This window comes from Triticum aestivum, chromosome 5A (genome assembly GCF_018294505.1).
Source record: "Triticum aestivum cultivar Chinese Spring chromosome 5A, IWGSC CS RefSeq v2.1, whole genome shotgun sequence".
NCBI classification, from domain to species: Eukaryota; Viridiplantae; Streptophyta; class Magnoliopsida; order Poales; family Poaceae; genus Triticum; species Triticum aestivum.
The window spans coordinates 711,900,022-711,915,433 of NC_057806.1; the positions used below are offsets into that span (position 1 = coordinate 711,900,022).

Here is a 15,412-nt window from a genome sequence, read left to right on the forward strand (position 1 = left end):
GACATAAAATGTGTATTGTTGCATTTGTTGAAATTTTGTACATGTATAGGTAGAATTTGGTAATCCCTAAATGTTCTTCCTGAAATCAATCAGAAACCTCCAAGCTTGAATGATAGAACCGTGACCTGAAGCTCTCAAATGACAAAAAAAAACCTTAGTGTGCCTAGTTGTTCTTCCCTCCAATTCAGTCTTAATGCTGCTGAAAATATTAGATGGATCTCATATGAAACAAAATGGCAGCAGTAACTATTTGGAAAAAAATACCAGTGCTATACTCGAGTTACTATCATATAAAAAGAGGCGTCCTCATGAAATTGTGATTTTTTTCGTTAGCTAATTGACATTAGCTGATAGGGAGAAATATATCTGTATAGAGTGAATAAACATAGTGGTAGCTAGCTGACAAATATTCCACATCTGCAAAAGAGAGAAATTAGTGATTCCGTTACTCTGGTTGTTACTCTGACAAATATTCCACATCTGCAAAAGGGGCGGAGCTACAGGGTGGCCAGGGTGAGCCGCGGCCCACCCTGGGATTTTTTTATCAGCCTATATACATATGGATCTTTTACTGGGCCAGAGAATAAATGGCCCAATAACACTTACCTGTTGGCCCTCGTCCAGATCGAACCAAGGACTGCATCGAGCAGAACCAGGCAAAACCAGCCGCCTCCTGCCCTCGTCCCGACTTCCGACTCCCTACGCCGGACGCCCTCTCCATTGCCAGCTCGCCGCCCTCGCTGGTCGCTGGCCGGAGCCCAACCACCGAGGATGATCCCTGCTTCCTTTCCCTCCCCACCTGCGAGTTATGTGCGCGTGCGCCCTGCCCTGCACGGTTGCGACGCTACTCCCGTGTCCCTGCCCGCTTGACGCCCCTGCAAAGCCGGCGGCAGCAACGTAGTCTTTTTTGAACTTCCCAATTTGTGATTTAAGGTATGAACTACCCAATTTCTGATTTAGGTTTTTATGTGCTATGCTACCAGTAGATGAAGCAAACACATACATAATTTTGCTCACCATTTTTGCCCCAAATAGCTTTAGTTGAAAATTTTAGTGTGTTTCCAAGACAATATTGATCTATTATTATGTGATATTGGTAATTACTCAGAACATAATTTTTTTCTAAGATCCATATGGTCTTAGAACACAATACAAATTTGCACATCTTCGAAATTTTAGTTCGTTTCTAAGACCATATTGATCTATTTCTATGAAAAAACAGCTTTAATTGAAACGGTTCACATGGCATATTCCTTATCAAAAAAAAATTGGGAGGGGGGGGGTGAGGGGCGGACCACCCTGTTCTCAATTGCTAGCTCCGCCACTACTTCAAGGAATCTGCTGACGTGCCATGTATGCTGAGTTGTAGTAGTTGCATGCTGCGATAAGTCAAAATAGTGGGGATATCTACTCTGAATAATGACGTGGCGCATCGCTGATGTGGACAGTGTGCATGATGAGAGAATAGAAAGTAGTGGGGAGCAACTTCTTAAGAATGGTAGATTGGTGCACGGGCGCAACGCAAAAGAAAAAGGCTGATTTTTTTTTGTAAACGGATATGTATATTATGTAACTGTAAAATCCCAAGGGTCATTTCAATTTCAGAGAAATGCAAGCAATTGTATTGGACTCCTGCCACCTGACCAAGTTAAGTTTCTCCAAAGTATTTTCATCATTGGCATTAGTAGAGTCACAAGATAAGGGATAAAGATAGTAGCACATAGCTCCTTTATCAATTTCATTTTGAAACTTATCAGGGTCTAACAATGTTGGAGAAGTAGTATGACATGTTACTTTCACTCGTGGACTACCAGAAAAAAGACAAATATGTAATTTCAAATGGGCCTTTTGTTTATTTGTTGTTGGGCTGGAATTTTGTTTATTTGTACAGCTTATAAATTATATTTTTTTTCAAAACAAAATTCCATGGATCCATAGTGAACAAAACAAATTTCCATGGAATTTTTTTGAAACTTTTAAATATGTCTTTTCTTTAAACAAGCACCAAAGATTCGCATTCCACAACTAGAATTGCATTGCGGAAGGTGGTGTAAGAGCATCTCCAGCCGTTCGGCCCCCCAGGACGCCCAAAAAACGCGTCCTGGGGGCGAGCCGGCGAGATTTTCGGCGTGGGGGCGACTGCGTTCCCAGTCGTCGCCCTCAGGTCGGCCCCAAGGCTAAACAAATTCGGCGTTTTTTGGGCACAAACTCGTCGAAATTCATCCAAACTCGGTGACATTCATTCAAATTTGTACAAAAAACAAATAAAAAATACAAACACGGCCTAGCTACGCCATCCTCGCCGCGCCTCGCCCCCGTCCGACTTCTACATGCCTAGGCGCTTGTAGAAGTCGATGTAGTCTCCGTCATCATCGTCGTCGTCGTCGCCATTGTCCTCGTCCTCGCGGTCGTCGTCCTCGCCCTGCCACCCGCCGCCGTCCCTGCTGCAGCCCTGTCAGGGTCGCCGACGCAGGATGGCCCGGCCTCCTCCTCGTCGCTGTCGAGGTAGAGGACGTCGTCCACCTCGCGGATGGGGCGGCGGTGGCGCGCCTTGAGTTCCTCAATGGCGCGGCGCTGGCGAGCCACCTGCTCGCGGACGTAGTCCTCCCTCGCCTACCTCATGGCCGTCTCGTCGGCGGCGGCCATCGCGAGGTGCTCCGGCTTCACCGGGAGCAGGGGAGGCTCCGGCTCGGTTTTCGGCCGGACGAGGCGCAGGCGACCGCTGCGGCCTTCCTCGGGGATGGTCAGGGCACCGCTGCGGGTGTGGCGCCCTAGTGGGGACTCCCCCGCCGTGTCCTGCGGCTCGGGCTTGACGGCGAAGGCCGCCGGCGAGCTGCCCGAGGAGGAGGAGGTCGTCGCGTCCGACAACCGCCACGGCGTCCACGAACTGCCACGGCGGCGAGCGAAGGACGGGGGTGCGGGGGCGGGGAACTCGAGGCGCGGCGTGTTGTCGGCCTCGATATAGTCGAGGACGTTCTCGAGGGTGCGGCCGGGCACCCCCCACCACTCGCGCCGCCCATCGGCGTTGTGGCGGCCGCGAGGCACGACGCCGTTGGTGGAGGCGATCAGGCCGTCACGGCGGTCGAAGTAGATCGTCCAGAACGTGTTGTTGTCGGGGGAGTACGCCGGCGTTCGCCGCAGCTCCTCCGCCAGCGACGACTTAATGCGGGCGATCTTTGCCCGCCGGTCCGGTCCGGTGGTAGCGGGTGGCACCGGCACGCCGCCGGCGCTCAAACGCCACGCGCCCGGCACCCTCATGTCCGGGGGAGCAGGGTAGTCGGCCTCAAAAAGGAGGCGCTCCTCCCACTCGTGGAGGCGGCGGCGGCCTAACACGCCGCGCCTCGAGTACCCGCCCCCGCACCCCCGTCCTTCGCTCGCCGCCGTGGCAGTTCGTGGACGCCGTGGCGGTTGTCGGACGCGACGACCTCCTCCTCCTCGGGCAGCTCGCCGGCGGCCTTTGCCGTCAAGCCCGAGCCGCAGGACACGGCGGGGGAGTCCCCGCTAGGGCGCCACACCCACAGCGGCGCCCTGACCATCCCCGAGGCAGCGCGTCAGCTTTGGCATTGATTCCCGCGGGAAACGAGGCGATGTGGACGACGAAGCGGCGCGTCGCTGACAGGGCAGGCCCATCACAATTCACGCCAAAAACGGTACATCTGGCGCCCCCATGCGACCCCAGCGTGCCGGGTTCGAGTTGGGTACGCCGGCGTCAATTTCAGCCCATTCCGGAGGAAAACGGGCTCCTGAAGGCGCGACTGGGCCATTTTTTCGGCGCCGGTGCTGAAAAAGTGGCCTGGTGATCTGTTGGGAGCACGGGTGGAGATGCTCTAAATGACTAGGCTACGCACCAAGATTCTTCGAGCCAATGAACACTAGTACTGGAAAACAAGAGGCAGCCAGTGAGGCAAATGCCACATGTGCAGTGCAGCTGGGCGATCGGATCCTGCTAAACCGAAATAAAGATCTCATCACCATTTATTTTACTGATTAAGTGTAGTAGAGTGGATCCAAATCCAGGAAAGAATCCCAACTGCATCCACCTGGCTGGAAGGAGATTCTTCAGGCCCCTCCCTCCCCCTCCGGTCCGGTGGCCTCACCTCACCACCGTCGCTCTCCTCCTTCCTTCCTCTACAGTTCCAGCCCCAGCCAGTCCCCACAAAGCCCACGGTTTGGTTTTATATATAGCCAAACCGGCGGCGGCGGGGACGTGGACGTGGACGGGTGGGCGGCCGCGCCCGCGGCCGACGCTGCGGTGGCCCCGCGTCGCCGTGCCGCAGAGCTTCGGGCTGTCGTCGCTCCTCGCCGAAGGCGGCGACTGCGGCGTCGAGCGACACCGACACCGAGGCAGTCGGCCCCGGTGAGGGTGCCGGTGTGGCCGGGGCAGGCGGCCAGGCCCAGGGATAACGCGAAGCGCGGCGCCAAGAAGGCAGAGGAGTCGGACGAAGACGAGGAGGGCGGGGAGGAGATGGTGCCGCCGCACGTGGTGGCGGCGTGGCGGTCGTCGTCGGTGCTGGAGGGCGCCGGGCGGACGCTCAAGGGGCGCGACCTCTGCCGCGTCCGCAACGCCGTGCTCCGCCAGACCGGCTTCCTCGACCTCTGAATCTCATCTCAACAAGAAGAAACCAACGCATGCATGCCGGCCGGCCTCCATTCCCAAGTCCCGTCGATCACTGGCGCGCGTCCTGATCATGGACCAGCTCCTGCCATTCCAGCAGCTGCCATGCCATGCATCCTCCCCTGCATCCAGCTAGTCTTCAGCGTGACAAAAATCGATGTCTGAAATTCTGGATAGTTCCTAAATTGAATTCAGTACATTCAATTTCATTGGCTTGAATGATTGCTGCTGCTGCTGACTCCAATTGTTTTATACTACCAAAAATCAGAAAATTACATCTCACAACTTGCAAAAATTATACTCTACTACCAAAAAAACCCAGAGGATCGAGATCTGCAAGCATTTTGTATTGGTTTCATGCATCTGGAATCAATCCACACATACAGTAGTACTTTATCCTCACTGTGCCAACCAAGGCCAAGGTCCCAAACAATACTTACCTCTGATATGCCCATTGTGACAGTCTGATGTCAACATGCACATATAATATGTACTCCTTCCGTTTTTATTTACTCTGCATATTAGAGTTGACTGAAGTCAAACTTCGTAAAGTTTGACCAAGTTTATAGAAAACAATATAGACATTTATCATAATAAATCTATACGATGTGAAAGTACATTTAATAGTAAATCTAATGTTGTTGATTTGTTATTGTATATCTAAATATTTTTGTATATAAATTTGGTCAAAGTTTGTAAAGCTTGACTTTGACCAAAACTAATATGCGAACTAAATAAAAACGGAGGGAGTACTTGATTAAAGAAGAAGCCATGACTTTGACATGAGCGATGCGGAATCATTCATTCATTCTATAAACCCTACAACAGCACTAGCACATCATCATCCACCATCCATCATATACGGTGGCGCTATTGTGAGCGAGCGCGCAGAAAGCCTTAGCATACGCTCCGGTACTAATTAGGTGGGCGGGTCGCGCCGGAAGTAGCCCTCTTCACCGCTAATTCTTTTGAGGGTAATGGTGCTTGTAGAAAAGAGTAACACATTTAATTTGGTTACCATGTGTTCGCGACATCCTGATTTTTAGGGTCGCTAATCATTGGCAGTAATAGGAAGAGTACATATGGTAATTAATGGACTCAATTGTTTACCGAACAATGAGTTATGGATGGTTTGATCCCTCGGCTGTTAAATGTATTAAAACCATACTAACATGTACTAGTAACAAATTACTGCATGCTCACTATTTAGCTGTAAAAAATATGAAGTGGATGGTAATGAACTTTTTTTTTTACCAAAGAATAAATTAGAGATGCTTCAATACTTGCGCATTGTAAACCTAGTAAAACTAGACTGATATGTAGTAATGCATTAGGATATGTGCTCTTTTACGATGATATATAGTAATGCATTACTACATCCCTAAGACCAACTACTACTGCTATAGAAGTGATGGTAACATGGTTACTACTTCCATCATGTCAAATTACCGATGATAGGAATTAACTGTTGGACTGGGCGATGTTACCATGGTCTGGCTATGTTAGTTAGAGTATGCTGATCGTAACACGTTACTAGTGTTTTTCTGCGGAGGACGGGGCCTGGCGAAGCGTGTGGACCAGAATTGGTCGTAAATCATTACTGTGGATTTTGCACGCCGTGCGCCTGCTTCGATCTAAATAGCGCGTACTGGCTATTTGGGTCGAACTGGCCGGAGGGTACGCTAAGAAATAATGCGCGTAGGTTTAATTTAGCGTGCCTATATATATAGTACGCTAAGAAATAATAGAGTTCTACAATTGAGATGATGGAATTCAATTGGCCTATCACCTTGGCTCGGGTATCCCAATCATGCTTGATTCCTCCTCTCCTCTCCAACAGTGGTGTGGTGGGGTTGGTGGCGCACGTACACTACACTTTGGGAATTGTTTTTGTCGCCCAGTTGCGGCTTCACGGCTCCTGTACCTGCCACAAAATGTTAGTACCACTATGATTCAGATCCCTATGTTGTGCAAGCCTGTCCTACTGTACTATTATTTTTCTGTGTACACATGTAAACAGTGCATTCAAATTCCAACTGGGTTTACATGGATTGTGTACTGAGTACTATGCATATGCTTGCTGTTCAACGATTCCATGTCATGGGTTATTTAGAGCAACTCCAACGGGGCGACCCATTTCGTCCGCGACTGTTCGTTTGGGTCGGCGCGGACAAAAAAGCCGGCCCAACGCGCCGACCGAAACGGACGCGTGTTCGCTTTCGTCCGCCTGCCGACCCATTCCCGGCCCATTTTTTAGCCTGATTTGCGTCGGCGCGGATACAAGACGGATGTGCGCACGCTCGCCCTCTTTCCTCACCGGGCCCGCTGGTCGGTGGCACATTGCATTCACACACTCGCCCGCCTGCTATGTCGCCGACGCCGCCGGCCATTTTTTCAGATTTAAAAATGGATACATAGATAGTTTTAGCGTACACAGATAAAAGAAAAAGACCACTACTCGTCGCTTTCTGACTCCGACTCGATAATGTCCTCCTCCGACGTCTGAATGTAGGCGTCAGCAAGCTGCTCGTCTTCAAAGTTCCAACCTGGCGTTTCTCGTAGCTTCAGTTTCAATTGAGCTGCCTACTTCCGCGAACGCTTGTCTTCCCGATAGGCGGCTCGCTCCCTCCTCCTCGCGTCCCTCTCCAACCTCAATTGCCTGTAGAACTGGCGCTCGTCGACGATGTCTTGTGGGAAGCCTCCGCGCCACGCCATCAAGGCTTCCACGTCCTAAACTACGATGGCGAGGCGACGCTGCCGCCTCCGGTGGACACGACGATCCTCGTCGGTGAAAAGCCGCGGGAGAGGCGCCAGATCCTGCGCCCGCTGGCTCAACACGGTGGGAAAATTCATATCAGGACGAGGCCTCCGGAGGCGCCACGCCGCCGCGTCGTGCGCGCGGGCCGCCTCCTCTGCGGTGTCGAAGTTGCCGAGGATGAGACGCTTCTCGCAAAAATAGATCTCGGAGGAGAAGGCGCCGGAGCGGACCTCGCGGACTCCGCGAAAATCCGAAGAGCCCAGGCGGCGGATCGACATGGTGGCGCAGAGGCAGCAAGAGTAGGCGGCGGACAAAGTGTGGAGGGAGCGCCTTCTTTATAACGAGGGCCGGCCGCGGCGCGCGCGCGAACCTTTCCCGTGCGCTGGAGCACCAAAACCAGCGCGCGCTAGGCCGCTTTCCACCGCGCGCGCGAACATTCCCCGCGCGTTGGAGAGCCAAAACCAAGGCGATGACATGATCTAAAACGCGCGCGGCCATGAAATGGGTCAACCCGTTGGGCGCACTGACGACCCAAAACTAAAAAAGGGCAGACGACCGGCGGGCGGCCAACCCAAATAGACAAAAAATGACAAAAACACCGTCCGTTTAGGTCGGCCCGTTGGAGTTGCTCTTAGTAGGCAAAATACTACTCCCTGCATTCCTAAATATAAGATGCCTACCAAAACGTCTTATATGTAGGCACGGAGGGGGGGGGGGGGGTAGAATTATCCTTTATTTTAGCCAATGACCAGGAGTGTATTTTGTTAATTAGTGGGCAAAATACTAGAATGATCCTTGATTCTGGCATGAGCTTACAACAACATTTAATTTGCCAAGTACTCCTTCCATCCGAAAATACTTGTCTTAGAAATAGATAAAATGGATATATCTATAATTAAAATAGATCTAGATATAACAATTTTTAGGACAAGTATTTTTGGACGGAGGGAGTACTTATTAGGGAGTGTGTCTTGCCGAGGAATATGACAAGTACATTCTCCCAGGCGAAGAGCAAGAAGGCGCTAATGTCCGTAACAACAACAACAAAACGAAATAATGTCCTTAGCTCGGACAATTGTTGAAATTAGACATTTTATCATCTAATTGTTTGATACTAAGTTACATTGCCACATGTAAAATGTTGTGCTCCGCACTACAAAAAATGTTAAACAAATTATACTAGTATTCTTTAAGAAGGGGATTTTTAATGACTTCAAACATAAAGCACATCCAAAGCACATATAAATCTGTTTCAACCAAATGTCTTATTAGGTGCACGTGCATACAAAAATGTTGGTTCTATATATGATAACAAATGTATATGTTAAAAAGCAACAATATAATGAATACAATTGACAAGATTAAGTTTGGTTTAAGCCTTCTACGTATTTGACAAATGCATAACACTTCTTTTGGAAAACGTTACATTTTTAACGTGAGCTACTCTTTTAGTTTTATATAAACATTTCTTGTCACATACCAGCTTATTTTTTTAAAGACTCCACAAAATATTTTATTTTTGAGAGTACATGTTTTATACACACACAAAATATTTCGATACACTAGACCTTTTTTGGCAACATTTTTTTAATACACAAACTTATAGTTTGATATATGTGAACATTTTATTTTTGTAATACAAGGATATTTATTTCCACATATGTCAATATTGAAAAAAAATATGGACATGTTTTCTAAAATACACATACACTTATTATTCGGATCATTACTTAAATAGTGAGGTACATATATTTTAAAAGTATCCTCACAAACAATATACATACATTTTAGAGATTTTGTATAAAAGAAAAACAAGCTATACCTATTAATGGTTAATGGGCCGCACCATGTGTCAGCCCATGTATGGCTGCTTCGGACAACGCTGGCCTATTGCTCACTACGTGCGTCACACAGGCCCCATGAAGGCTGATGGCCCAACAAGCAAATCTGACGATGCAATATACTCACATCTTTCCCTCAATTTTTTTGTTTTACACCTGACCTCAAATTTCTGGTGGTGTCCAATTTTTCTCCATAAAGTTAAATACTTTCTACAATGATACTAACGAGCAATAAACAAATAAAACAAACAAAGCAATGAAAGAATTACATGTGTTGCGCTTAATCGACTTCTCCATTGTCGATGGTGAAAAAGTATTGGTGTATTAAACAACAAGCTCTTGTGGGAAAAACCATGTCGACATACTCCCTATTCTTTCTTCGGAGGTCTGAGATTCTACATCCATCACGTCATGCTCGTTCACGAAGTACCATACCAGTTCATCCTCGTCGCTAACTGCGGCAATGTATCTCGAGTGACGTTTACTTACGTAGAGTGTGCCTGTCACGTTTGTTGGCACCCACTTGCCCGCATCCAAGTTTGCCTCTAGGACCTCCACCTCGAGTGTGGAGGAGTTATTGACTAAATGTGATATATGTTGTTTTCGCCTTAGCATGAGCAGCTTGCCATTCGACTCGATGAGACGTCTAGTGGTCACTATGTAGTCTCTCGGTTCGCAGGGCATGCCATCGTACTCGTAATCCTCATCATCCTCCTAGCACTCTCGCATCAAACAACCACCTTTGTAATAATTGGTCTTGTCATCCACAGGTTTCCACGTTGCCTCATCATCGATATCATACTCATAAAGACCATCTAGGACAGTTAACTGCATGTCGCTCCCCGACTCTTCTTCGCCCTCGTTGCTCAAGAATTCTTGATGGGCATTGTCCTTAAAGGTAACTTTCTCGTTCTCATATTTGTCCATTGTTGCACCATCATCGCCGGACCCATCTATGACAGTGAATTGTTCTTCATCCACCATATTAAGGCTTGACAGCTCGTTGTAACCCACCTCTTCTTTGATGTCATTGCTCGACGCTTCACCTTCGTCTCCGTCTTCCTCGTTGTAGCTTGACATCTCATGGTATTTCACATCCTCCTCCTCCTCATCACTGCTCCACACTTCTCCATCGTCTTCCACCTAGTCACCACCGATAAAACACTCAACACTCATGGTATCTTCTTCGCCTTCGTTGCTCGAGACATCTTGATGGGCATTGTCCTCGAAGGTATCTTCCTCGTTCTCATATTTGTTCATTGTTGCATTATCATAGTCAGACAAGTCTATGAAACCGAATTCTTCTTCATCCATCGCCACATTAAGGCTTGAAGCTTTGTCGGCATTGCTCGACATTTCACCATCATCTTCACCTTTCTCGTTGGGGCTTGATGCATCCCAGTATTCCAGCTCCTCACCGCTCCATGCTTCTCCATCGTCTTCCTCATATGCCTTGTCGCCATCGACAACATACTCAACACCTATAACATCAGGTATACTACCTCCATTTTTGTATACAAGGCCACAAACCCATATTACAGGTACCAAGGTAGAAATTAATGGCTACTTAAGCCAATGTTGCAAGCTATACTTTTCTCCTTGCTTGACGTGTTAATTAATGTGTATTTTTCTCTCCAATGCACAACAAGACAACTCTCTCACTCCTTGTTGGTTGATTAATGTGGTGCATGCAAACCAACATTTGCATGCAAGGGGTATTAATGTCCTCAGTTGCTAGTACGAGGCAAACCTCATCAATTTTATCTCGATTGGTGTTAGTGGCCTTGTATAGCTGCAAATTGTAATTTTGATAGTGGCCTTGTATACAAAAATGGAGGGAGTACCATCTTCATCCACGTCAAGGTACATCACAACACTGAGCCCTCCTCCTCCCACCTCCAGCTCCACCACCGCCCCCACTGAGCCCTCGTCGCCGGCCACCTTCCTCTAGCCCTCTCCCCGTTCCCCCGCTAACCACGCTCAGCCCTCATTGCAAGAACACCGCAAGATTGTGGGAAAGGACACCGCAAGATTGAACCCAAAGCTAAGCACTTCTCCCATTGCAAGAAGAGACTTGCAAAGATAACCAATCATACATAAAAGAATTCAGAGAAGATTCAAATATTGCTCATAGATAATCTTGATCATAAACCCACAATTCATCGGTCTCAACAAACACACCGCAAAAAGAAGATTACATCAAATATATCTCCACGAGAGAGGGGGAGAACATTGTATTGAGATCCAAAAAGAGAGAAGAAGCCATCTAGCTACTAACTATGGACCTGAAGGTCTGAGGTAAACTACTCACACTTCATCGGAGGGGCTATGATGATGATGTAGAAGCCCTCCGTGGTGGATTCCCCTTCAGGCGGAGCTCCAGAACAGGCCCCAAGATGGGATCTGGTGGATACAGAAAGTTGCGGCGGTGGAATTAGGTTTTTGGCTCCATATCTGATTGTTTCGGGGTACGTAGGTATATATAGGAGGAAGGAGGACGTCGGTGGAGCAACGGGGGACCACGAGGCAGGGGGCGCGCCCTAGGGGTGGAGCGCGCCCTCCACCCTCGTGACCGCCTCCTGGCTTTCGTGGCGTAGGGTCCAAGTCTCCTGGATCATATTTGGTGAGAAAATCGCGTTCCCGAAGGTTTCATTCGGTTTGGACTCCGTTTGATATTTTGTTTCTTCGAAACACTGAAATAGGCAAAAACAACAATTCTGGGCTGGGCCTCCGATTAATAGGTTAGTCCCAAAAGTAATATAAAAGTGGAAAATAAAGCCCAATATAGTCCAAAACAGTAGATAATATAGCATGGAGCAATCAAAAATTATAGATACGTTGGAGACGTATCAATCCCTCACCGCCATCCTCCACTGCTGCGGCTTCCCGCCAAAATTCTCGGCCTGGATCCAGGACATCCTCTCAACAGGAAAAACGGTCGTCATGTTGAACGGGATCCCAGGAAACTGGATAAACTGCAAGAACGGACTCAGACAAGGAGACCCCATATCACCCTACTATTCATCATCGTTGATGACCTCCTTCAACAAATGATCACACAAGACTACGACCTCCGGCACCTCTCACACCCCCTGTTCTCACACCTAACACCAACCGTTCTACAATATGCCGATGACACCCTCATCATCGCCAAGGCATCCAATGATGTGGCCATACAACTAAAGCACATTCTCCAAAATTTTGCCATGGCTACAGGCCTCACGATAAACTACACAAAAACTACTTTCGTGCCTATGCATGTCTGCCCTCTGGTGGCAGACTCCATTGCCACCACCCTGCAGTGTACAACCTCAACCTTTCCGCAAATCTACCTAGGACTACCCCTGGCACCGACCCGTTTACCTCCAAATGCCTTTCTACCCATTACCGAACGATGCCGAAAATTCTTGACAGGTTGGCGAGCTAAAATCCTCTCCAAGGGTGACAGGCTCGTCCTACTGTCTGTTGTCCTCGACTCCATCCTAGTCTACTTTATGTCAGTCTTCCTCATCCCCAGAAGCGTGCTAAAAACTCTAGACTCTATCCGTCGGGCCTTCTTCTGGGCCACAGAGGAAACTTGCACCAGTGCTCAATGCTTAGTTGCCTGGAAAAATGTTTGTAAGCCAAAAGAGTTCGGTGGTCTAGGTCTAAAAAATCTCCGTGTGCAGAATAATTATCTACTAATGAAATTTGCTGTCAAAGCTCTGCTTTCGGACCAAACTCCGTGGCTTGATTGGATTGGCCTACAACACCCAAATGCTCTCATCGCTCCACAAAACAGCCACTCTTTCCTATGCCAAACCATAAACCACCAACTACCATCTTTACACACCGTCTCCTTTGTCATCACAAATTCTGGAACCAACACCTATTTTTGGCTAGATATTTGGCTACACCAACAATCACTCGCTACTCTGTTTCCCTGCCTCTACTCTCATACCACTACCCCCTCGCTCCTGTGGCTGCTGTTTTGAACCATGGTTTAGAATCAATCCTAAGGAACCGCCTAACATCTAATGCCGCTTCCGAGTTGTGCTCTTTGTTGTCTCTCCTGCAGGATTTCCAGGTGTCGCCAGGACCGAACGAGCGCTACCTAAACGGTGGCCTCCATTTTTCTACACGGGCCGCCTATCAGCTGGTCATTGCCGACACTGATGACGACGCACATGCCGTCTCCATCTGGTCTTCATGTTAGGGAACGTAGTAATTTCAAAAAAATTCCTACGCACACGCAAGACCATGGTGATGCATAGCAACGAGAGGGGAGAGTGTTATCTACGTACCCTCGTAGACCGACAGTGGAAGCATTATGACAACGCGGTTGATGTTGTCGTACGTCTTCACGGCCCGACCGATCAAGCACCGAAACTACGACACCTCCGAGTTTTAGCACACATTCAGCTCGATGACGATCCCCGGACTCCGATCCAGCAAAGTGTCGGGGAAGAGTTCCGTCAGCACGACGGCATGGTGACGATCTTGATGTTCAACTGTCGCAGGGCTTCGCCTAAGCACCACTACAATATTATCGAGGAGTATGGTGGAAGGGGGCACCGCACACGGCTAAGAAAACGATCACGTGGATCAACTTGTGTGTCTAGGGGTGCCCCCTGCCCCCGTATATAAAGGAGAAAGGGGAGGAGGCCGGCCGGCCCTATGGCGCGCCAAGGAGGAGGAGTCCTCCTCCTAGTAGGAGTAGGACCTCCTAGTAGGAGTAGGACTCCCCTCTTTCCTACTCCTACTAGGAGGGGGGAAAGGAAGGGGGAGAGAGAAGGAAAGGGGGGCGCCGCCCCCCCTCTCCTAGTCCAATTCGGACCAGGGGGGTGGAGGCGCGCGACCCACCCTAGCTGCTCCTCTCTCTCTCCACTAAGGCCCATACGGCCCATTACTTCTCCCGCGGGGTTCCGGTAACCCTCCGGCACTCCGGTTTTCTCCGAAATCACCCGGAACACTTCCGGTGTCCGAATATAGCTGTCCAATATATCAATCTTTATGTCTCGACCATTTCGAGAGTCCTCGTCATGTCCGTGATCACATCCGGGACTCCGAACTATCTTCGGAACATCAGAACTCATAAACTCATAATATGACTATCATCGAAACCTTAAGAGTGCGGACCCTACGGGTTCGAGAACAATGTAGACATGACCGAGACATGTCTCCGGTCAATAACCAATAGCGGAACCTGGATGCTCATATTGGCTCCCACATATTCTATGAAGATCTTTATCGGTCAGACCGCATAACAACATACGTTGTTCCCTTTGTCATCGGTATGTTACTTGCCCGAGATTCGATCGTCGGTATCTCAATAGCTAGTTCAATCTCGTTACCGGCAAGTCTCTTTACTCATTTCGTAATACATCATCTCGCAACTAACTCATTAGTTGCAATGCTTGCAAGGCTTATGTGATGTGCATTACCGAGAGGGCCCAGAGATACCTCTCCGACAATCGGAGTGACAAATCCTAATCTCGAAATACGCCAACCCAACATTTACCTTTGGAGACACCTTTAGAGATCCTTTATAATCACCCAGTTACGTTGTGACGTTTGGTAGCACACAAAGTGTTCCTCCGGCAAACAGGAGTTGCATAATCTCATAGTCATAGGAACATGTATAAGTCATGAAGAAAGCAATAGCAACATACTAAACGATCGGGTGCTAAGCTAATGGAATGGGTCATGTCAATCACATCATTCTCCTAATAATGTGATCCCGTTAATCAAATGACAACACATGTCTATGGTTAGGAAACATAACCATCTTTGATTAACAAGCTAGTCAAGTAGAGGCATACTAGTGACGTTTTAGTTTGTCTATGTATTCACGCAAGTATTATGTTTCAGGATAATACAATTCTAGCATGAATAATAAACATTTATCATGATATAAGGAAATAAAATAATAACATTATTATTGCCTCTAGGGCATATTTCCTTCAGTCTCCCACTTGCACTAGAGTCAAAACTCGAGATTACATAGTAATGATTCTAACACCCATGGAGCTTTGGTGTTGATCATGTTTTGCTCGTGGAAGAGGCTTAGTCAATGGGTCTGCAACATTCAGATCCGTATGTATCTTGCAAATCTCTATGTCTCCCACCTGGACTAGATCCCGGATGGAATTGAAGCGCCTTTTGATGTGCTTGGTTCTCTTATGAAATCTGGATTCCTTTGCCAAGGCAATTGCACCA

At 48.3% G+C, this 15,412-nt stretch overlaps 1 protein-coding gene across 1 annotated transcript; it reads left to right on the forward strand.

Moving 5' to 3' along the window:
- The first annotated feature begins 3,587 nt into the window (after window positions 1-3,587).
- LOC123101885 (uncharacterized) lies at window positions 3,588-4,834 on the forward strand. Its single transcript, XM_044523133.1, has 2 exons — window positions 3,588-3,650; window positions 4,001-4,834. Exons 1-2 carry the CDS (start codon window positions 3,588-3,590, stop codon window positions 4,598-4,600), a joined length of 663 nt encoding a protein of 220 aa, XP_044379068.1. The 3' UTR covers window positions 4,601-4,834.
- The last annotated feature ends 10,578 nt before the right edge of the window (window positions 4,835-15,412 follow it).

Bases quoted from the DNA above. Each gene is read 5' to 3' on its own strand.
- LOC123101885 (XM_044523133.1), top strand. From the start codon at position 3,588: ATGTGGACGACGAAGCGGCGCGTCGCTGACAGGGCAGGCCCATCACAA. The intron at 3,651-4,000 runs GTACATCTGGCG...TAAGTGTAGTAG, and splicing joins CACAATTCACGCCAAAAACG to AGTGGATCCAAATCCAGGAA.